Source organism: Anguilla rostrata, chromosome 5 (assembly GCF_018555375.3).
Source record: "Anguilla rostrata isolate EN2019 chromosome 5, ASM1855537v3, whole genome shotgun sequence".
Classification (NCBI taxonomy): Eukaryota; Metazoa; Chordata; class Actinopteri; order Anguilliformes; family Anguillidae; genus Anguilla; species Anguilla rostrata.
Genome location: NC_057937.1, coordinates 13646119 through 13668685, shown reverse-complemented (window position 1 = coordinate 13668685; position 22567 = coordinate 13646119). Strand labels below are relative to the sequence as shown.

Genomic DNA, 22567 nt, shown 5'->3' with positions numbered 1-22567 from the left:
TTTACAGATTTGTTTGGAAGGATGAACCACACATCAACATTACTTGTTTTCACAATTTCCCTTAAATGTAAAAAAAAAAAAAAAACAAGTTTTGCTATCTGGGATAACTGATCACAATGGTATCTGTTTTGTTTTGTTTTTTTTTTTGTTAAGATTATCTTGAAATGATGGATTTATTGCACAACAGAGAACCATGGAAGAACAGAGAAAGAAGTGAAGGAACAGGGGATACTAGCTAGCTATAGTATCAACCTTTCCATTAGCTGACATCCTTCAACCACACCATCATTCACCTCTAACCTACGCATCTGTTGATAGTAGTCCTCACCCCCATTTATTTTACTTTGTGTTTAGTTTTTGGCTGGACTGCAACAGCGAGGCCAGCCCTATAAACGCGAATGTCTGTGACTGAGTGATGAAGTCACACCATTGGTCGGCCGAGTTATGAAGTTACACCATTGGTCGGCCGGTCCAGCCATATACTAGGTTTTTGACCAGGTCTTGTTTGTGCAGTTTCTAAAGCTGATAGTTTCACAGTCAACCTTCTGTTGCCGTTCCAGATGCTGTGTTCCGAGTCTAGATTCTGTTGCAAGGCCCCCTGTCTCAGTCTGCTTTTGAAGGCTATTTTTCTTTGGTTCTTTCTTGTCATTTCTGACAATGTAATCTTTCTAAACTAAATCTTCTGCTTCATATTCTGTCTTTAACAATTTATGCAAACAGTCCCTCGGTCCGATCACCATACAAACCCATAAAAACCTGATTCTGTCTGCTTTTCTATGGGGTCCTAAGTTGAACCATTCAGTTAAAAAATAAATAAATAAATAAATAAATAACACAAGATTGAAATTGAACATAAGGAACCTGCCTGGTTAATACACAGATTGAATGCTGTTTAAAAAAAGTCATAATGCCAAGAAAAAACATTTCAAATTTGGTGTTAGACAGCTAAAAATAATATCAACATACATACATACATAATAACTGAACTGGTAAGCATAACATAGGCAGTTGGCAGATGCTCTTATCCAGAGCAACTTATAACTGACACTCTTACATACAATCCATTTATGCAACTGGATATACTTAGTGAAATGATTCAGGTTAAGCACATTGCTCAGTAGCAGCACCCCACCTGAGAACTACAAACCTGCAACCTCAGTCACTAGGCCATACACGGACACTCCCATTTCATCATGCACCAAGCTGATTAGCTGCATATTTTGAGCTGTGTAAATAATAAAATGCAATAACATACAACTAAGCCAGGAATACCCCTTTTGTTTTCATAACTTGAAAAAAAAGTCTGTTTTACCTTTCTTTTCACCCATCAAAGGTTTGTCTTGCTTAAACCACTTAATTCCCATATAAATATTTTTGTATATCGCCAAATTAAAACTGGTGCAGATACAGGCATTGTATATGCCTGATCATGTGATAATAGAAATATGAATGTATGTGCGTGTGTGAAGCTGCGCCACGATGGCGCTGTGTGTGTACACGTGTATGCTTATGTAATTCATTTATTTATTTTATTTTATTTTTATTTATTTATTTTTTTTGGGGGGGGGGGGGGGGTACTTGAAGCGTTTTTCCATCCTAATGCATGCCTCTGATTAAAATTTAGACTGTAATATTTATTGTAATGTACCCATGGATGTTAGATGTAGCCTGATGGAGTCTGATTCCAAAAGTTTTGGAACAAATGTGGAAAGAAAAGACAGTGCTTACTGGAATTAACAGAAAAACTGGAAAAGCACCCAATGAAAAGTCCAGCCCATCTATTTAGCATAAGTATGCCGTCCTACAGAAATTGAGAGGATTTGACCCGCCATCCGATTACTTGGTCATGCTTTGTCTGATCCCATGTGGAAAAGAACTGGACAAGACAGGCTCTTCGCTTTCACTTGATGATTTTCACTTGAGATTTCCGAAGCTATGAACCAACAACTTCAAATACGTAAGTAGGCTAATTTTGCAGGATTGCATCAATGTTGAATGCAATACAGAATTTGACTCAAAAAAATATGGTAGTTATTTAGACAAGCACACTAGGAATGTGCTGTAGTTACAACGACCTTGAATTGGATAGCCCTAAATGGTTAAAGTGCATTTAATGTCTGAGCAATATTTGTGTTAGTTTAAAGCTAATTTCGTGTAAAAAAAACAAAAAAACAAAAAAAAACAAAGAAACGCTAAATTCTACATTTCCGATCGCTGGCCTACTGGTTACCAGACGAGTGTAGACAAATAAAGTGGCGGTACATTCTACAAATCGCATTATGAAGCTCGCGGCATTTAGAACATTTACAGGGGCAAAATGCATTAACATAATTTAAGAAGGAAACGTAAATACGCGGTTTCCGCGAACTGCGGATAAGACTGTAACTTCAGAAAGTCGACGTGCGGTAAGATTTTGGTTAGCACATTTGAGGACGACGCGTCATCATTTACGGCGTGTTTCTTTCCTTGAATGACCCCGGATTATATCATAGGCAGGGTATCAGTGCATTTAACTTTTTTCTTCGTTGATACAGTTTGTTTTCTACACATAAGCTGGTTTGCCATGTTTATTATTGTTGTTTATTATTGTTTACGTCCTATGCATAGTTATTGACTTCTGGTAGAGTTCTAAAATCGGTTTATTATTCTAAAGTTAGTTCGCACCATGCCCGCTTTAGATTCCAATAATGTATACTAGTGCTGTGGTTTGGGTTTAACTTGTCTGTGACATTTTACGCAAAAATGAGTGTTCACGCATGCGTGTTTTGTGCGGTCAGGTCATAGAGGAAGTAGTGAAAGCAAATTAGTAGCTGCGGTTGAAACTGCGCGATTGAAGTGAACTGTGTTTTATTATTTAAGATTATTGAAAATAGGTCTTCTTAAGTTAACGGTATAAGGACCAGAGGACAGATGTCTAACAGAAGGGAGTGGGAATCGGGTAAGGCTGTACATTATTGAATTCCAAACTCTTTTTCTGTAGCTAAAAGACACGTATCGATAACTGTTCTTTAATTTGTTTTAGCTGGGTAAGTATATACCCGCTTTCGCAGTATGAAACCGAATACTTCTATGATGCTAAAATGTCAGTGTTTGCTTGATTTCAGCTATTCTCTTGGCTGCAAGCTAGCTGACGTTAATTAGCTCGTGATGTCCAATATTATTTTGTTTTTGTACCGATTCAGTGGTCTTTGTACTGTAATATGTAATGTTAAATAGCTAAGTGACTGGCTTTGCACACGCAGATTCGCCAGTAAATCTCATTTATTCACGCGGTGACCCCGATTTTTGGGCATACAACAATTTGTGAACTAGGTGGCTACCAGGAAGTTCATTCTCGAAATATCTATCAAACTAGCTGCTAGCTGCTCACCATATGCAAAGTTCATGGCGTACAGAAAATCATTACCGCACCCCGCCGACTGTATGTGTATCAGTCGACTTTCTTCGCAGTATGATTTTGCTGAGAGGTAGTAAAAGGCGCAATTGGTAAATTGCGTATCGTATGCTTTTATTATATATATATATATATTATAATAAGCGACAACTCCGTGGTTTCCAAAACTCATGAACTGGGGCTTCATTGATATAAGCCTGCAGTACCTGGAAAAACCATAAGTTTCACTTTTGAATTCCTGGCATCTGTAACAGGCAGCTGTTCGGTAAACAGTTTAGACTAGGTAGTCGGCAGACATGCATCTTAAGCATCTTTTTTTCTCCTTAATTTTTCAGTTATGTTCCAGCTACATCAGGAACGTCAGCTCATGCAAGTCCATGTAAGTATTGATAATTTAACTTTCAGCAGTACTTAAAGGAGTACCATGGTGGTTGAACGTGACACTTCCCAGTTGTCTTCAGGCAACAACAAAACAAATGTGCATAATTTTTTTATTCTTCAGTCATTTCAATATACTTTAAAACGTATTTTTCTAAGCCTAAATTTCCCACTATAAAAATTCACCCGAACCGTCTGGGCGTGGTAATGAGAACTGTCAGTTAGCTATGATTGACAGACCGTGCCCGGTTACCATAGCTACCCCCATGATATGCGCTCTCTTTGGGAGACTGAATTTTCACAAGCTAGCTAGCTTAGTAGTATATCAAGTATCGATAGATAGCTAAGGTAAGAACGTTGACTTATATCCAGTTATAATTTTTGCTATCTAGCTAGCCAAGTTAAGATGAAAGCACAACTATAACGTCCTCATAAAAGCAAACTAGCAAGCTAACGTTATCGATAGCATTGCCTTATGAAAGCAAACCTCCTAGCTAGCTAACGTTAGCTAGCTAGCTAAATGAATATAACCAGAAATAATCTAAAGGCACTCTAATTTAAGTGAACCTAACGTTAGTCAAATATTTACATTGTCTGAACAGCAGGACGGTGTGTCCTGTCAGATTTCTTTATGGGGCGTGGAAATAGGAGTGGTTACTGTATTCGTGACGTAGAAAAATGACAACTTTCTCAACCGGTTGAAAATAGGATGATGAATTTAAAACGCACATTTCTCCAAAAATACAGAACGGACATATTTAATACTTTGCTCATTGTGTTTCTTCAATGCCTCTTGTGCAAATAGCACATAAAACCGAGAAAGTGTGAAAATCACCATGGTACTCCTTTAATGCCAGCAGTGCAGATTCCAGCTGTCTATATACTATATTCCGTGAGACCTTCTGTATGACTCCATACTATGTCAACTGGAAGTGTGATTTCGAATGATTCTAATATTACTGTATGTTTTATGAAATGATGTTCTTAGAATCTGCACTTAAACTTGTAAATGCAAAATAAATGAAACTGATGCACTGTTGAAGAGTTCAAACGCATTTTTCCTGTCTTTAGGGCACATTTGTGGATTTAATAAGTGGACATGCTTCCAGATATAATGGATTAGACCCTTTTAACCATGGTTTTTTTGGTAAGTCTTTTAGCAACCTGTATCTAGTAGATTTGTATGTGCTCTAGGGAAACATGAATTTTGACTGCATTTCTGTATTTCCTTGGCTAAGGTTATAGTTTTAATTGAATCTAGAATAGGATGTCCAATACGAATGATTTACATTTGGTTTAGATTTTTGTAAAGTGAGGCAATGTTGCCCTCAAGATACTACAATGTGTTGTACAGCTGTTCTATTTAAGTGCTAATTATTTTTTAGATTTAGGGTGTGAATAGTGCCTTAATGTTAAAGGTCCAGGCGACTAGATTCAAATTGTGGTGATATTCCCCGGAAGTGACAATTGATTGTCTTAATATTTTTTCAGTATTTTTCCAATTATAACCATTGAATTGTACCCACTGAAAACATGGAGTTGCATTTAGCCAAGGAGAAAGTGAGCCAATTTCGGCACAAGCTTTTATTACATTACATTACATTACATTACATTACAGGCATTTAGCAGACGCTCTTATCCAGAGCGACTTACACAACATTTTTACATTGTATCCATTTATACAGCTGGATATATACTGAAGCAATTTCGGTTAAGTACCTTGCTCAAGGGTACAACGGCAGTGTCCTACCCGGGAATCGAACCTGCGACCTTTCGGTTACAAGTCCAGTTCCTTACCCACTGTGCTACACTCCGTCCGTTATATTTTTTTTTGTTAAAAAAAAGCATTACAAAATATTTCTCTGACGTTTCTTAATGCAATATAGTATTAAAACAACATATCAGTGAATAATTCACAGATTTCAGCTTTCTGGACCTTTAAGGTGTTTGAACTTCCCTTTGTTCAGACGCTTCCTTATGATGTTACCTTAAAGGGATTATATCACTGGTGGAAACTGCAGTGTCCTGTTCAAATGCAGAATCTATTTAAATCATGTTTTCTGGAAGTGTTGGCAGACAAAGCTCAAATGGTACAGGAACGTATGCAGTCATATGCCTGTCTTAAGGCTTGGACCTTTTCATATCGGTGTCTAAAAAGGAAGTGGTTGTGGGATTTCAAAATGACCTTTCTTCCTCAACGTGTCTAATCATCCATTTCAGGTCCAGGCTTCGATTTTGGCGGTGGCTTTGTAGAACTGGAAGAATATACAGATGATGACAGTGATTATGAAGGCTGTAAGGATAAAAAAGAATTTTGTGGGTTCCAAAGGAATTTCCTGGATCATCATCCACCAAGGTCTAGGAGTCCTCGTCTACTCCATCCACCGTATAGAACAGGACTTCAACAAATTATGCGTGAGGTAAGTGGTTTCTGCAGACAGAGTGGACGCATTCGTTAGTTTTTTCACAGTGGTGCTGATTGTTAGTGGGGGAAAGTTCCTCAGTCAGGCTCAGACATAGATTGTTCTAAAACTTATTTTTAGGTTTTAGCTTGTAACTGAAGCTTAGTTCACAGACTGATGCTGTCGTGTCTAGGAACCGATAGACTTCAACGCCAATCGCCAATCTGTAGAAAACAATTTCACGAGGGAAAAGACACAACAGCAGCAAGCTCTTCAGAAAGCTTAGACTTTATTGCACAGGTGCACAAAGCCGGATCAATTCAGCCGAATTGAACCTCGATTGTCAGTTTTGCACACATTTTATACACAAATTGTGCCCCACAACCCCCCTTAACACATTTCTAAAAATACCAGCCATCTGGTCTTTTTGGCAACGTAAGGATCTTTTTGGCACCGTAAGGATTTTCCTGCTCGTGGGTCAACCTGACCTTCTTGGCGCCAAAATGATTTTCTGTTTTAAGGTGATCTCATCATAGTGGAAATATCAATAGAAAATATCAGTCTTTTACTCTGTACTTTTCCACTATGCATACACGTCATCGCTTTCTGTAGTTTTCCATTATGCATACAAGTTTGCAGAGGTATAGCCTCCTGTACTTTTCTACTGTATTCAGGTTACACAGGGGTCACTGTAAAATATTAGTCTTCTACCACTTCTATTTGGCAATAATTTTCTGCTGAGTAAGTTGGCTTTTTTAAGCCTCCTGCGTTTGCTTTTTTCTACAGTGTACACTGGTTTCTTGCGTTTCCATAAGCTTAGCTGCAACTACTGATATAGGTTTATTGGATTACATATTGATTATATTAGTATATAGTTATACATGTGATATATTTTTATCATGCAGCATCAAGAGTTTGGAGGAAACAGTCTGATCAACATTGATGGGAATACCTTAACTTTAACATGTGACGTCATCACAATCATGGGGAGTCTCAAAATTTTCCTACAATGCCCATCAGTACATTTATATTGTGGGGGGTGGGGCGCTTCTAGAAAGGAAAAGATTTTTGAAAATGTTTGACTGACTAGAACTTTGCATTCGTGAGATTTGTTTAGCTTTGTATTGAGAGAGCAGTCTAACACAAATGAGTGGTAAAAGCTTTAAGCGAGCTGAGTTCTGTATTGACACAGGGGAACCGCTCACCACCCATGACTACACTATATTGTGTGTGTGTGTGTGTACACATATATCCACACATGCACGCATGTTGTATGGCCATGGCTGTAGGTGCCGACATGTTCTGCAGTGAAGTGGGGAGCAAAAATATTGAAATTCCTACACTGTGTTTTTTCAGCAGGCAGAAAAAAATGCCAAAGAATTAGTAGAGGAGGAAGAAAGACTTAAAGTAAAAGCAGAGAAGAAAAGGCTTAAGAAATTGGTGAGTACCTGTGTAGCCTATTGCATTGTAATGCCCTCCTCTTCCACAATGTTGTGTTTTAACATTCTGTTTACCAGTTTTTGGAAAGGACTGTTTCTCACACACATGTAGTTGTGAACTGGCAAAATGGGGCAATTGTATGTTCAGTCAAAAAATCGGGTGCAAAATAATTTAATATTATTATTATTATTATTATTATTATTATTATTATTATTATTATTATTTGAATTTGGTGAAAATCTGCCCAAATGCCAAACCCAAAGTAAAATCAACAAACAAGTAAGTCATGCTATTGAAGAATGCTTCTGTTTTTCTTCCTAATTAAAATTCTGTTAGCTACTGTTGCTTCCAATTGCGTTCAGGAAAGAAAGAGTCTTAATACAATTTGATGGTGAAAGACAGTTTAGCTCTTTGACTCTTGGTTACAGATCTGTGGTCTTACAAGCTTCTCCAGTCTAACACAACCCATCATTGAAAAATGGCACAGCTTAAGTACAATCTCTAAATAATGGGGTCTAGCCAGGAGGACAGGCTTCATGCATGTGATAATTCACTCTTTCCCTGGTTCATTTTCCTGGCTAGATCAATGACTCTTCTCATATTATAATTTCTGTTCACCCAGGAATGCTTTCCAATGGCTCTCGGCACCTAAGTCTCAGGGGAGAGCTTTCATTTGAAAACGGCACTCAACACCCAGACGGAAACGGGATGGGTGTGGGGACTTAAACAGATTATAACTCTGAAACTTTAAATAAGATATGTTACTAAAGAACACAAATCTAACACTATTTTGCCTTCGTCACACACACACTCGGTTTAAGCTCTGTCTCACAGCAACACTAGCATTCCTTTGTAGCTATGCTCAGTCTTTTGGGCGTCCATTATTTGGAATATCAGTAGCTATGATGTACATTTTTGGAATGGTGCCTGCCAGTCAGCTTACGGTGACACACCCTGCTGTTGCGTCCTGTCGGGGCATGAGAGGGTAAATGATTGGGCACCAAGACTTCGTTTTATTTAGCGATCAGATAGCAATAGTCTTTTACTGTTGCGTAATGTATTGTAACTGCTGTGATTGACGTTAGGCAGTTTTGACCTGAAGGTTTGTTTAGCTGTAGAGATAAAGGCGTGTATGGGAGTGTCAGGCTGACATGGTAGCTCTGATGTTGTTGCGTCATCGGCAAGGTCATCATGCAGTGAAGTGGTGATGTGGCTCCCAGTTGTGTAAACAGTTAAGCGTTGGGCTGTGGGTGTAACGGGTTTAAACAAAATATTAAGAACCTTGATCCAAGGTCCTAAGATACACTGTATTTTTCATACAGAAGCCTTTGTAGCTTTATGTGTAGTTTTGTCAAAAACAGAAATCCCTGGGGTCTGTGTTTGGCTAAAGCCAGTTTCTATTTCCTTAAATCATTCTTTTGAGCAAACAGGATTTTCTTAATCATGAGCTGAAGGTTTTCCAGACCGTAAATGACATTTAATTAATCATCCCAAAATCAGATAAACCCTCTTGTCTAATTTGTGTTGCAACACTTGGCTAGACACCAAGTCTTTTACTAAACTATGGATAAGTCAGGTCGTTTAACATAGTTAGGTTTCTATTTTCAACAGATCTTTACGTACTGTGTGAACCCTGAAGGTATTTGTATTGTAATGTGTGACAGCAAATGTCAGCAGCTGTTAGCTGGCTAATTATTTGAAAGGTTTGCCTCTGGTGACAAAGATAATTGGAATTTATTTTTTGTTTATCGTCGCGCCGAGCAGATGGCTGCTTTCAAACACGACTAATTTCAAAACATGTTTTTTTTTCTGTTTCCCGACAGAAACAAAAAGAAAGAAAGCGTAAGGGAAAAGAGAAAGGGCAAGAGAATGCGGTTAAAAATAAAGATGGGGTGAGTGGCATTTCTTTTGAACCGTCAAGTTTAGCCATTGGTCATTAATTGCCTTTTCTACACTGTTGAGCTGCTTGGCCTTTAGGAACAAGGATTTTGTGACTGCATTCAATCTTCCATCCTTACTTTAACCATTACTGTTTTTTTTCTATGTTTCTTTTAGGACGGTCATGATGTAGAGGAATCTGTTGTGAAGTCTAAATTCTCAAATAGTGAGAGCGTAAATGAAAAAAGTGATAAAGCTACAGCCTGTGTATCTACCGATACTGGACCAGCTGTTCCTTTAAAGAAGACTCAAACCAGCACTTCTTCAGTACAGAGTAAACCCAACAATAATGAACCCTCTGAGGATGAAGAAGAAGATGAGGATGAGGAGGGGGAGGGAAGCGAAGTGGATAGCATTGCCAGTGACCTAGAGGTTAGCATTCAGTTGCTGACTAGATTTTTTTTTATTGCCCCCCCCCCACAAAACTGAGTACAGTGCCTGACAATAAAACTGCACGCCTCCTCTTTTACTCTTCTCATCCTCCTTTGTCTATGTCCTTGCAGATGCTTGATATGAACAGCTGCTTTGTGTCCAAGGCAGCCACAATAGCAAAGCGTAAGCTGGAGCTCAAGGCCAAGCCGGAGAAAAGGGAGGAGAAGGGCCGGAGTTTGAGAAAGCAGGAGCCGAAGCAGCAGAAGCAGCCGCCGCAGCAGCAGCGTGGGCAACGGCAGGTACCGGACCCACACCAGAGCAGGGCGGAGCCACAGCAACAACAGCAGCAGGTGAGCATTGAAGTGGGGGTGCGGGGTTAACCTGAGTTGCACTGGGAATCTGAATATTACTTAATCTGTTTTTAGAACCCTGGTCTAAAACTAAGATATGTTTTAAACATTTTTCTCATATGATGTGACAATGCACAGCATGGGTCCAGTTTCTGTCTGTATAAAAAAATTAGATGCCCTGTTAGAGTATGCATTGCTTTCACAGTATATACTGTTCTATCACTAGTGGGAATTGTGCTGACCTAGAAACAGTCCACAGTTTTGACACACATTTTGCAGTGATGCTTTTCTTCTTTTCCATAATCGAAGGGTCAAGAGTATATCTATGGTGGGTTACGTTTGGCTCCCCAGTTGCCAGTTGAATAAGCCAGTTTTTTTAATCGCATGTAGACATGGCTGGCTAAGACGCACTCGTTATTCATTGACCATTTCAGCTTCTTCCATTAGTGTGTTTTTTAGCACAGGATCTTGTATCTGTCAACTGCATCTTGTGTTACTGTAAGTGTTTCTGAATGGTGGCCTCAAAGCTGGTGCTACTAACAGTGCTGCAGTTGCATGACAAACTGAACTGTCTCATGAACTCACAGAATTCTGAGGTGGCCAGCATTGAGGATGTTGTGAAAAGAAGCACGGAACTGGCAGGTGAGTCATCTCTGGCACGTTTTTCAGCATGAAGTTATTGGAGTTGTTGTTGTTTTGCTAGTACATTGCATTGCCTCATGTGGCTTTGTTGTTGTTTGAGTAACTGCATGAATTTCAGGTGAGTAATAAAAAAATAATAAAACCTTCTTCTCTCCCCAGTTATTGGTAACCAGTTGGGAAATTCTGGACGCTTTGATATGGCAGTGATGTATTTTACTGACGCAATAAAACACAATCCTAAAGATTTTCGGTAAGAACTTTCTTGGTAACTGCTGTATATCCCATAAGTGTGGCTTAGTAAACTGGCAATTTTTGAAATGACACTTGGTAAAAGTAAAAGCGTGAAACTCCATACATCTATCGAAGGCTGACATAATGTTTTGTTGGCTTTCAGCAACATAAAGTTTGAAACATTTTTTTTGAGAAATGATGCCATAGTAGTTCACTTGCATTTGAAAAATGCAGAATTTCTTAATGAGACTGTACTTCTCAGATTAATACCAGAAATACTTTAACATTTGATTCTTAAATATGTTTTGGCACATTCTTTAAAGTCTAAAATAACATAAAATTCCCCAGAGAAAATTATTCATCACTTATACTATTTTGTGGAAATAGCAGAGCATTACCTGCCCTGCAGCCAAGGTTCTAGGTGCCCTGTGCCTGGGTTTTTACCTCCAGAAATGTCTGCCAGCTCTTTTTTAAGTACTGGACTCTTTTATGAATGCTTATAAGAAGTTGCTATTGAATACTCTCATGTGAGCTGCACATGATATGTGATATGTGATGTTTGCCCCATCTCCCAGGTTGTTTGGAAACCGCTCCTTCTGTTATGAGAAGATGCAGCAGTATGAGAAGGCCCTGATCGACGCCGATATCAGCCTGGCCATGAGCCCCGGCTGGATCAGAGGCTTGTACAGGAGGGGGCGCGCTCTCGCCGGGCTGAAGGTAACCTTCCTCACTGGCTGTGTTGTCACTGATCTCACATTAATTTGTGTTTCTGTGTGCGTTTCTGTGTGTGTGCGCATTTGTGTATGTGTGTTTTGTCTGTGTGTGCGCATGCATGTGTGCTTGTGTGTGCGTGCGTGTGTGTTCTTTAAAGGAAATTTGGCAGTACGGGTTACATTTATGCATGCACTTTTGCTGAGCAACTTAAGTTGCACTTTGAGCATAGGGGCATTTACAGCGGCTGACATGTGATATGCTAACCCCCGCCACCGTCACTGCCCCCACAGAGATACAGCGACGCGGCGGCCGCTTTTAAGGAGGTTCTGCAGCGGGACAGCTCCTCTTCCGACGCTGCGCAGGAGCTGATGCGCGTGCAGATCATGCAACTAATGGTAACCAACGCTGTCACCCCCCCACGGACTCCTCCTCTTCACCTGCTTTAAATCACATCTGCCATGATAGCGCACACTTGTGCAACATTGACTGGGGGTCGTGTTGTTTTGTATTCTGTCCACTTATAGCTGCGGTCGGATTTTCCTTAAATCGGTAATTTATTGGGACCTCTCAGTTGTGAATTGTGTCAGTTCTACTGCTTGACAGCAGGGTCTTGTTGACACTGTTATTTTTTATCTTACAGGAAATGGGTTTCTCGCGAGAGCAGAGCTCCAACGCTTTGATAATCCACGGAACAGTAGAGAAAGCTCTGGAAGCCTTTTCCAATATCCAGGGTAAGGGCGCATTTACTTTCGGTCCATCACATAAAGAGTACAGTGTACCCAAGCAGTTGTAGGTCTTATTGTAGTACTGGTATTGTGGTCTAGCGACAGGATTTTGGTGCAGGGATGTAAGATGGCCCTGTAGAAATGGTGATTTGGAAATGGAATTTGGGTAGAATTTGCTTGGTCAGACCTCTGGGAATGCAGGTTTTGGAATCTGTGTCATGCCAAATTAGTCTTTTAAATCTAATAACAGTGATTGGAACAAAAGTGCAGGCTGGTGGTACCTTATGCTACAGGTTACCTTCTGTAGGCCCATAACTGAGAAATGCAGTGAGTCTTTTCCATAGCGACATTTCATTGCGCCATCAGACTTTACTGTGGCTCCTCGCGTCTTCACAGATGAAAAGTTTGGCAGGAGCACCCCCCCAGCGGCGAACGCCAGCCAGTCAGCTGGGGATGAATGGGTCGTTGCTGGGCAGAAGGCCCAGCCCCCAGCCAACCAAGCGACCCAGCCGCAAATCCAGCCCAAATCCCACCCCAGACCTCCAGTGAAGGTCGGCCCTGCCGTAAGAAAGTCGGAAGCGACACCGTAAGTCATGGTCCACTTGCACTGTCTCGTGGAACGTTTAGTTTTTTGTGTTTGTGTATCTGGTAATAGCCTCACTCTGGGAGTCACTGGGCAGAAATGTAATGGCGGATCAGTATGGCAGTACGCTTATGTTTTATCTTAACTCCTGAACTGTTCGTTATATCATTGCTAATCAATTAAAAAACATTTTTTTAATTAAAATGTTTAGAGCCTCTTGTTAAGATCCCAAGCAATCTTGTAGCCCAGACCCACTATAGATTTCCCTTCAGTCGGTCTCAACTACGCCTGAAGTACGGCCAGAGTGTTCTGATAAGCAGTGTATGTAGGGTTAAAAAGTGTGTGCACTGTTGGGTAAACCTAGGCAGGATGGAAGGTGATATTCCCTGATGTTCACCTGTTCCTTGTTTCCTCCTCCATAGTGAACTGTTCCCAGTGTGGGTTGGAAACCTGGTCCCTGCTGTATCCCAAACAATTGTGCACAAACTATTTAGCACGTAAGTCCCCGGTGTTGACTCGACACCTGACCTGTTACAGTGAGTTAACGAGGAGTTGAACAAATGGACAGGACTTGCATGTGTGTGTGTGTTTGGAATAAAGTCTTGGTCTACCTTGTGTCAGGGTTGTGCTCTAAGTCCTGAAAAAAATCTTCAAAATTGATTGTCTGTGTCATATGATACAATGCTACACACCCGTGTGCTGTAAGCCTGCTAATACTACGAGTAAACGTGTTCTTTTAATTGATGGGCGATGCTCCCATGTTCAGTGTATATTGGTTGTTGCGCTGTCTCGCTCTCTCGCTCGCTCGCTCGCTCCTTACCGTGCCTCCGTTCTTATTCACCCCCCCCCAGCGTCGGGCCCGTTCACAGCGTCAAACTGCTGCCGACCCGGCGATGCGCCTTCGTCAACTACACCAGAAAGAGCGACTGCGAAACGGCCATCGGCGAGTTCAACGTGAGTGTGCGCGCGCGGGTTTCCTTTGGGTGTTCCCAAAGCACAGACTTAAGGTCAGCCGAAGAACCCTTCCGTCCGCGGCGCTTCTCCTCACGGTCCCTGCTCCCCCCCCCCCCCACCCCACCCCGCAGGGCATGGCGCTGGAGGGAGCCGTGCTGTGCGTGCGCTACCCCGACCGGATCCACACGCACCTGGGCGCGTCCACGTCAGCCAAACAGTCCGCCAACCTGGCCTTCAGCGCCGCGCCCAAGACCGCCCCCGCGTGAGTAGGCATCGCCGAGCGCTGCGAAGGCGTGGGAAACGCGCGGAACGTCAGCGTTTCCGAGCAACACGACGGCGGCCGGGTTGTTCTTTGCAGTTATCGGATGCCTCAGAATCCTGAAATTTCAGTCTCACTCATGCATTGGTTTCGTGTTTGATTCTGCATTTGATTTAATAAAAAAAGAACAATTAAATAAAATAGAAAGACAAGCCGTGAAGTATTACCGGGGAACGTTATTTGCTGGATGTGTATGGTTGCCATCTCAGCATTTGCTCTCAGCAGTGTTGACACGACCAGCTTCATTGATCCGTAGCTTAATGGAAGGAGAGACCCTCTCTTTTAATATTGCCGTACGGTAGGTGACAAAATGGACACCGGGTGTAATGTGTTTTAACTGTCAAATTTTTTCATATTAGAAAATGCCTTTTCACGATGGCATTTTTGTTGCAGTATCGATTCAATGTGTTTGTGTTTTGTAATTGCTCCTCTATATGCTATTTTTGCTGGTAGTGTTGGGTGTGACAATCCTGCCATGCATTCAAATGCAATGATGCATGCACCGGAATCCAAAAAGCGCGTTTAAAATTAGATTTGATGTGATATGTTTCTCAGTATTACCGTGTCAGACGACATTGTTGGTTGTCTCTAGGCTTCTTTCTCCAAAATATACTACCGCTGGATTATCTTCTGAGAAAAATAAGCACTCAATGTGCTCCTAGTAATAGCTTTGTTTTGAATGGAACTCGTATTTGTAGTGTTAAAATGGACTTTTGTGATCAGTCACCACCACCAATGTTGTCAAATCCACTAAATCTGAATAATTAAAAATAGACACTAAGTCTTTCCTGCACAGATGGCAGCTGTCGTTATTTTGCTTGCTATTCAGCACTTCCTCTCCCTCGTGTTTGCAGAAGTTCAGGCGAGTGCTTCTTCTGGAGGAACAACGGATGCATCAAAAAGGAGAGGTGCATCTTCCAGCACATTCCAAGCCACAAGGGCATCGATAAAGGGAAAGACAAGCTGGCTCCCTGAGCTGTTTTTCCCTTTCCCGACTGACAACGTCAACGCCAACCGTCTGTCTCAGTCCCAGTCTTCACGATCATGTGATCTTCAGTCCTTTTTTTCCCCTGGAAAAAACAGACCTGAGTCAAATAAGTATTTGTTTTGGATTCAAGTACTTTTCTGTGCTCTTGATCTTGCCTGGTGTAATTTGGCCTGCCAATATGACCAGGATTTGCACTTTTTGAGAGTATTTAATTGGTTCCAATACACCAGACAAGATCAGTAAAGTGTAGAAAGGTATTTGAATCGAAAAACAAATACGTATTTGACCCAGGTCTGGTGACTGTGAATAGCAGCTTGGAATGATGTATTTTCTATTTAATAGGCAACAGGCTTTCGACCTCTGCATTTGGCTTACTTTTATAACTATTTTTAGTTTTTTAGTATTTCGCTCAGCATCTTACCTGCACGTTCAACTAACTAAAACGCGTCCAAGCGGTTCAAGTACTTTAAAAAATAATGTACTTGCAAAAACAATGCTGTATTTAAAATGCCTTTTGGACAACTATTTACACTTCACATTTAAAACTGACTTTTATTTACCACCGGGTTAGTCAAAGTAAAGGAATGTTGTCGAGTTTCTGCAGGTGTACACAGAGTAACGCGGCTCGGTTTTTGTTTATGAGCAGGATGTCCTTAGGCGTTTGGCTTTCCATAACCCATGTCATTACTGTAAACACCAGATCAGCAGCTTCTCCAGTCTTACTGTTAAGGTATTATCAAAGGGAATTTCCTGGGCACCGCTACATCCTGTAAAGGGCTACTATTGATAATATGCCGTCTAATTTTTAGGCGGCATATTAGGTATCATATCTTAATGATGCTCGAAATCTTTTGAAATCCCCCAGTTTTCTTGAGGGGATATTTGAAAGTGAAGGCGCAAGAAAGAACAGCAGAACGTATTTTGTAAATGGAAGCTAGAGGCGTGTCCCTCTCACCATGCCAACCATGTCATTGATTCTAGGTATAGATATCACTTTGTACAAAGCTAGTATGTTATTCTCCTTAAAGTAGTGTACTTCACCTGCGAGGTGGGAACCTTGTTCACAGTTTAACTGAATGAGCTGCTAATGACAAATCCTTGAGTTTCTCCACTAAAACTAAATTGGAAAATGACTTTGAAGATATTTGGGATCTGTGATGGTTCTTACCTTTTGAATAATATTTTTTTAAAGCCAGCTAGAGAACATTTTATTCAAATGTGTTAATTTCCACGTTGTGTTATATGTCACATCTGGTGTTGTAATATGTTTTGGATGACGTTGACCCAAGTTTTGTGTTTCTTGCACAATTTTTAGGATCACTGAAATTTTGCTTGGAGCAGCAGTGACCTTTTGAAAACTGAATGCAATTTAAGTCAGCCCTGTTTAAGTTCCTTAAACTTCCCGTTTCACATCACATTGACAAAAATAATACCTTTGTTCTGCACTAGACATTTTTTGTTCCCTGTAAATGGATGTTAAGACATTGTGCACTAATTTCTAAAAAGCTAATCATTTGTTTGTGATTAATATTAAGGCTTGTACTTTGACAGTTTTAGCCTCGGCATCAAGGATGTATTTTTATTTTTTATATTTAAATTATGTAGGCCCTGACTTATTTTAAAGACCAGTGGTCAGTGTTAAGATTCTGTTTTTAGAAGTGTTTGCCAATTGAGTTATTGAAATGGTTTTTTTTTTTAATCAACCCCTCCCCCCCTTTTTGCAGTAAATGGGCACATGCCAGTAAGTGCCCCCAAGTAGTCACAATGAAGTGGTGAGACCTCATGGGACCGTGAAGTTTGAACCAGTTTGAAACTTCAGTGGTTTTAATCAGTAAGCTATTGATGGAATTTTCGGTGTCATGATACCTTACCTACAGTAACAGTTATTACTAATAACAGAATTTTGCCATTTCAAATGTCATGCTTTTTTATGATTTTCATAAAACGCCATAGAATCACGCTGGCAACAGTTAATCTAGAGACCTGTACTGTAAATGAGTAAACTGCAGATTAAGCCATATAGTCTCATTTCTTAACAGCAGCCTTTAATGATAGTATTTTTCTTGTGTATTTTGACCAAATTTATATGGATATTTTATGTGAACTTTTTCACTCTCTTCCTCGTGGGTTGTTAGTCTGCCCTGTTGTGCAACGGTGCATGTTGATGCATTTTGACGCGCAACAGGACTAGAGGAGCTTTGCTCAAGATTACAATATTATTCCAGTATCATTCCTGAAAATCCATGGATATTGTAGGAAGCAGTTTCAAATAACCCTAGTGTTCTTGAAAATCCGATGGAACTTACTAGAAAAAATAGTATATGCAAATGGAAAAGGTACTAAACTAAAAGTTGAACTTACTTGTAAACCAAAGTTTTTAGGGCATCCAAACATTTAAAAACCGATAGTATATTAGCTACACCGGTGAAAAAATTGGTATTTACCAATGGCATTTTTATGTGGCCACTTATTTTAGTGGTCTTTTGAGGTCTAAATGCTAATCTTCTCTAGCAATCACTCTTGCGTTCCCATTACCTAGATTGGGAAATGTGGACTAGTCTTAAATCCAGGTTCACTTTGTGACTTTGGCCTTAATCTTGAGTCTTGATAACATTCTTGCACTTTTTTTCCATTCATGTTGGCAATCACTGAACTTCTGATGCCCAAGTATATATTTCTTTCTTAACAACAGATAAACTTGAGTGCCCGTTATTTATAGTGTTTACTTTAGAATTATTCTCGGAAGATCTGTTTGGATGTTGAGTGATTTATATCAGCCACAGCTCCCATGCTTATAAAATGTATCAATTTGCCAAAAGTGCCAACAGTTTTTCTTTTCTGGTTGTTTCAAGAGTTTCTTCTTAAAGAATGTTAAAACTGAGAATTTATTCCAATGTAACATGCAAATGTTCTGCCAATAAATCTGTTAATCTTGCACTTGTGGATGACTTTCGTGCTGGGTGTAATCTGACGTTTGCGGAAATGACACGACTAGGTATTTTTGAGGTATTTGTACTACCAGTTTCAGCTTTTAAGTGAAATGATGAAAATTTGAGTAACTTGATCAAAACAAAAATAGCCTACTAAAAAGTGCTGCAGTACTGTATGCCTTCGACAAGCAAACTTACAGTAAGTTTCATAGAGTAAATGGTTAGCTGAGCTAATTATAACATTGACCCTAACATAAAGACATACCAATCTATTTTCTCGGATCACTAGCCAATGTTAGCCAGCTAAAACAATTAATACAAATCAGCCATACCTCCCCACAGAAGGTTATGCAGTCTTATGGGGTTATAACAACCAGTCAGGGCTTGAGTCTGTGGTGTGTGGTCGCTGTGTGAAGGTATGAAGTTTGCTGGCTGTTGTATTCAGTTTTTCCAGTACATTCCCTAACGCATGGCCACAGTGTTCAGTTCACCAGAATATTCCAAATGCCTGGCTGAATTGGTGAACCAGCACCTTATCGCACACAGTCCGACTTTCCTTACCCCCATCCTCATGTAACTCTTCATAAATATGGCTCCTCTGAGTAACAGTAATTACTCTCAGTAACCAACACGTTAACTGTTAACTTGAACACTGGTTTCACCATGTAGGATTTAAAGCACTATTTATACACAAGTTGTGTGGTTTGTATATAACAGTAATTGAAAAGTTACTTGTTTTATCTTTTTTAATTTGTTAATATAGGGGGGTGGGGGACTTGGGACTGAGCATGTACAATTCCGACCCTGTTTTGCATGAACCCCAGTGCTAATTCGGGAGAGTGTACACATCTGAATTTAAGTCCTTGGTGCTTGCATACCAGGCAGCTAAGGGGTCAGCACCAGGGTACATTCAGAGGATCATCAGACCCTACACACCAGCCAGACCTCTCCGTTCTGCCACCTCTGGACGCTTGGCACCTCCCCCTCTTCGCGTCTGCACTTCCCGCTCCCGTCTGCTGTCTGTCCTGGCCCCTCGCTGGTGGAATGACCTCCCCGTGATGGTCAGAACAGCAGAGAATCTCACCACTTTCAAACGCAGACTGAAGACTCATCTCTTCAGGCTGCACCTCTCCCCACCCCTCCCTAGCCTATAGTTCAGCTCATTGTACCTAGCTAGGATAATTTGATTATGTTAGTGTATCTGGTAGGATTGTTTTTGTATGATTAGGTGTGATTCCAGTGCTAGTTTGTACTTTGTACTTGGTAGGATTCTTGCTGCTGAACAAGCTTACTCTACAGGGTTGGAGTCCTGATCGATGTGGTCACTTCTGGCACTACGATCCTTACTTCACTCTAGTGTTTCTTTTGCGCCTCTACATCTTGAAACCTATGCACTTGTTGTACGTCGCTCTGGATAAGAGCGTCTGCTAAATGCCTGTAATGTAATGTAATGTAATCTGCAGTTCCCCTCCAAAGCACATGGTGTCACCTGCTGCTCTTTTTCACATATAACACAACTGAATTATATTGACCGTAATGTTAAAAATATTTATGCAGTATCTTCTCGAAGAACTAAATATGGAGCATATTACTATAAAGCTACAAAGCTGCCTATGATTGAATGTATTTATAAATGTGAAACATTACAAATTCTTTATGTTTCTGGTGTGCTTCTCATCTTCAGGCCTACTCAGTTTATGAATGCGTCAGATATGCCCAGCAGATGGCAGTGTTTCATTAATTTTGACTTCTGTGTCTTGAATTTCAACTCTGTTGTACTGAAATGAACATCACGGATAGCCCATTATGCTTTGCCTTCATTTTGTGTGCCACTGCTGAATCTCAGGACTGTTTCAACTGTCAGCTATTTCCTTGTATCATTGCGCCTTTACACTGGAGCAAAATTGCTGGCAAACTGTTCTCCAGCTCGAGCTCATCTGCGTTGTTATTTCCAAGAAAATTTATTGGGATTAAAACAGCTTTAGCTCTTTAGGACCCATAGTTGGAGCTCGTTAAGGCTCTGCACAAGTACCAAACTGATTTGTTGGAGGGCTGCAGTGCTGCACTGATGTGATTGGATAGAAAATATCCAATAATATCCAGCACCAAAATGCCTGGCCTATCATCAGTTGTGTGGGGATTGCGATGGCAGTTGGCAGTACACATTCCACAAGGAAACGGTTTAAGGAGAGTAAATCCAGAAACACATGCCAACCCTTTTTCCTATTGGCAATAGACTCATGAAACCTCTGTACTGCAAAGTGTTATGAGGTGGGCAATCAGGGAAGACAAATTGCTTCCTGGTTTTTCTACATCAGGAGGCAAATCAGAGGCGAAGCAATGCCTTAGATGTTGTTTTCCTTGGACTAATGTGAAATGGGCCTCATGGCCCTTGAACGCCGCACATTAACGTTAATGCCAAGGAGCGATTTGTTACCGAAGGCCCTATTGTAGTAAATTAAGGGATGAGACGCCATTGCCTGCAAGAAGAGCAGTGGTGCGAGAGCCACTTATTTGCTGCAGTAACTCATGCCCCAGATCCTTTTTTTTCTTTTCACTTCAGTGAACACAAGAGCATCCAGGTTCATTAAACCGTTTTCTTGAACGTAGCGGTTAGCTGGCTAACTTCAGCGTTTTGGACTCGCACCATCTTAGTACCTCATCTGTTGTTCTGGTGCCATTTTTACTGTTGCCAGAAATATTCCGAGACAGAATTAACATGTCTTATTTGCTGTTAGAAATGTTGAATGTTCATCTTTAAAAAAAAGTTTTGAGCAGTACCAATCCTGGGTGCATAAAGCCCCATCAAGCCAGTGTATTGGAGTAGTACTGTTCTGAAGTGTTTGCTCAAGTATGATGATGAGCTTATGTTTGTTGTTTTGCATGGCTTGAGCTACACTACGTGGCCAAAAGTACTGTATGCGGATACCTGACATCCAAAATATCCAAAATGATGGGCATTGATATGAAGTTGCTGCTATAACAACCTCCTCTCTTCTGGGAAGGCTTTATACTAGGTGTTGGAGCATTGCTGCAGGGATTTGCTTCCATTTCCATTCAGCCAGAAGAGCATTAGTGAGGTCGGACACTGATTGGGCGATTAGGGAACTAACTAAGGGAACTAGCCCAAACCATGAAAAGCAGCCACAGACCAAGGGGTGTTCACATACTTTTGGTCATATAGTGTAAAAGCGGTCAACTTTAAGAAAGTATCTTCTTTTTAAGGCTCAGTCTTATTTTTTTGGGTTTTGCAACATAAACAATTCACCTAAATTTGCCTTTTTGTTGGGCCTTCCTGCCATGAGCACACTGAACTATCCAATGCGCAAAGTATTGAGAGATAACATCCTGACAGAGGATGAGGAAAAACATAGAACGTACAGTACGGCATAGAAAATCTAATAATCATATACACATTTGTATCCATTTGTTGTAACATAAACCAACCTTAGTGAGAATATTAAGGAAAATGCAATGTTATTAAGGTATCATTTCCAGTTTAATTGATTTAACTTGACCTTTGTAACCATTGCCACGGAGAACAACTTGTTGTTTAGTAAAAAAAAATACATAAATAAACCTTTAATTGGATTTAATCTGATAGTTGTTCTGCTCCCGTGACCCGCTTTTCAATAAATAAAACATCTCGGTGATACAGAAAGGTCTAATTGCTGTTTTCCTCTGTGAGTCATACGAGTGACTTATGCTGTCAGTTTATGGCTGTGGGAGAGCTGCAGATCAAAAGACTAACAAAGGCACCGTAAACTCAGTCCTAATGAGTCATAGCATCCCGATGGATGGCTTTGATTTGAAAAACCAGAAATTACTTTTCTTAAGTTGCACAACAGCGTTAACAAAAGAAGGCAAATAAGAGAAGAACAAAATTATCACGGCTTATTTTTTTGTTCCCGTTCGTGTCTGCCGAGGCACAGATGCACAAATGCCGTGCCTCACAGGAAACTGCGCCGAGAGCTCGGAGTCGGGTTCGGACGCTGTTGTTTCTTATTCACCGTCGTTTTTGTGGTTCTGGATCGCCGCTAGGTTTCGGGCATTGTTAGCATCGAGCTCGGTTGTGGTTGTCGCATTGTGTGGCTTCCCGCTGTGATGCTGTTTCAGCCTGTGCTATGGAAGCAGCTGGAGGTTAGGCCACCAAAGTGCCTCTGAGAAGTCTATCCGCTCTCCCCCAGCCTGTTTAATGTGCGCGGCT

At 40.7% G+C, this 22567-nt stretch overlaps 1 protein-coding gene across 4 annotated transcripts; it reads left to right on the top strand.

Moving 5' to 3' along the window:
- Positions 1-1787: 1787 nt before the first annotated feature.
- Positions 1788-18365, top strand: LOC135254764 (uncharacterized abhydrolase domain-containing protein DDB_G0269086-like). Of its 4 annotated transcripts, none has more exons than XM_064335229.1 (18): positions 1788-1957; positions 3730-3773; positions 4844-4919; positions 5993-6192; positions 7531-7614; positions 9438-9506; positions 9670-9924; positions 10056-10274; positions 10862-10916; positions 11076-11166; positions 11723-11864; positions 12152-12256; positions 12502-12592; positions 12953-13172; positions 13592-13666; positions 14021-14123; positions 14255-14385; positions 15297-18365. In XM_064335229.1, the coding sequence occupies exons 1-18, from the start codon at positions 1936-1938 to the stop codon at positions 15415-15417; spliced, it is 2103 nt and encodes a 700-aa protein (XP_064191299.1). In that variant the 5' UTR covers positions 1788-1935; the 3' UTR covers positions 15418-18365. The 4 variants fall into 4 exon arrangements, with proteins under 4 accessions (XP_064191299.1, XP_064191298.1, XP_064191297.1 ...); XM_064335228.1 differs by lacking the exon at positions 1788-1957 and adding an exon at positions 2169-2938 and having other exon boundaries at positions 7534-7614; XM_064335227.1 differs by lacking the exon at positions 1788-1957 and adding an exon at positions 2178-2938.
- The last annotated feature ends 4202 nt before the right edge of the window (positions 18366-22567 follow it).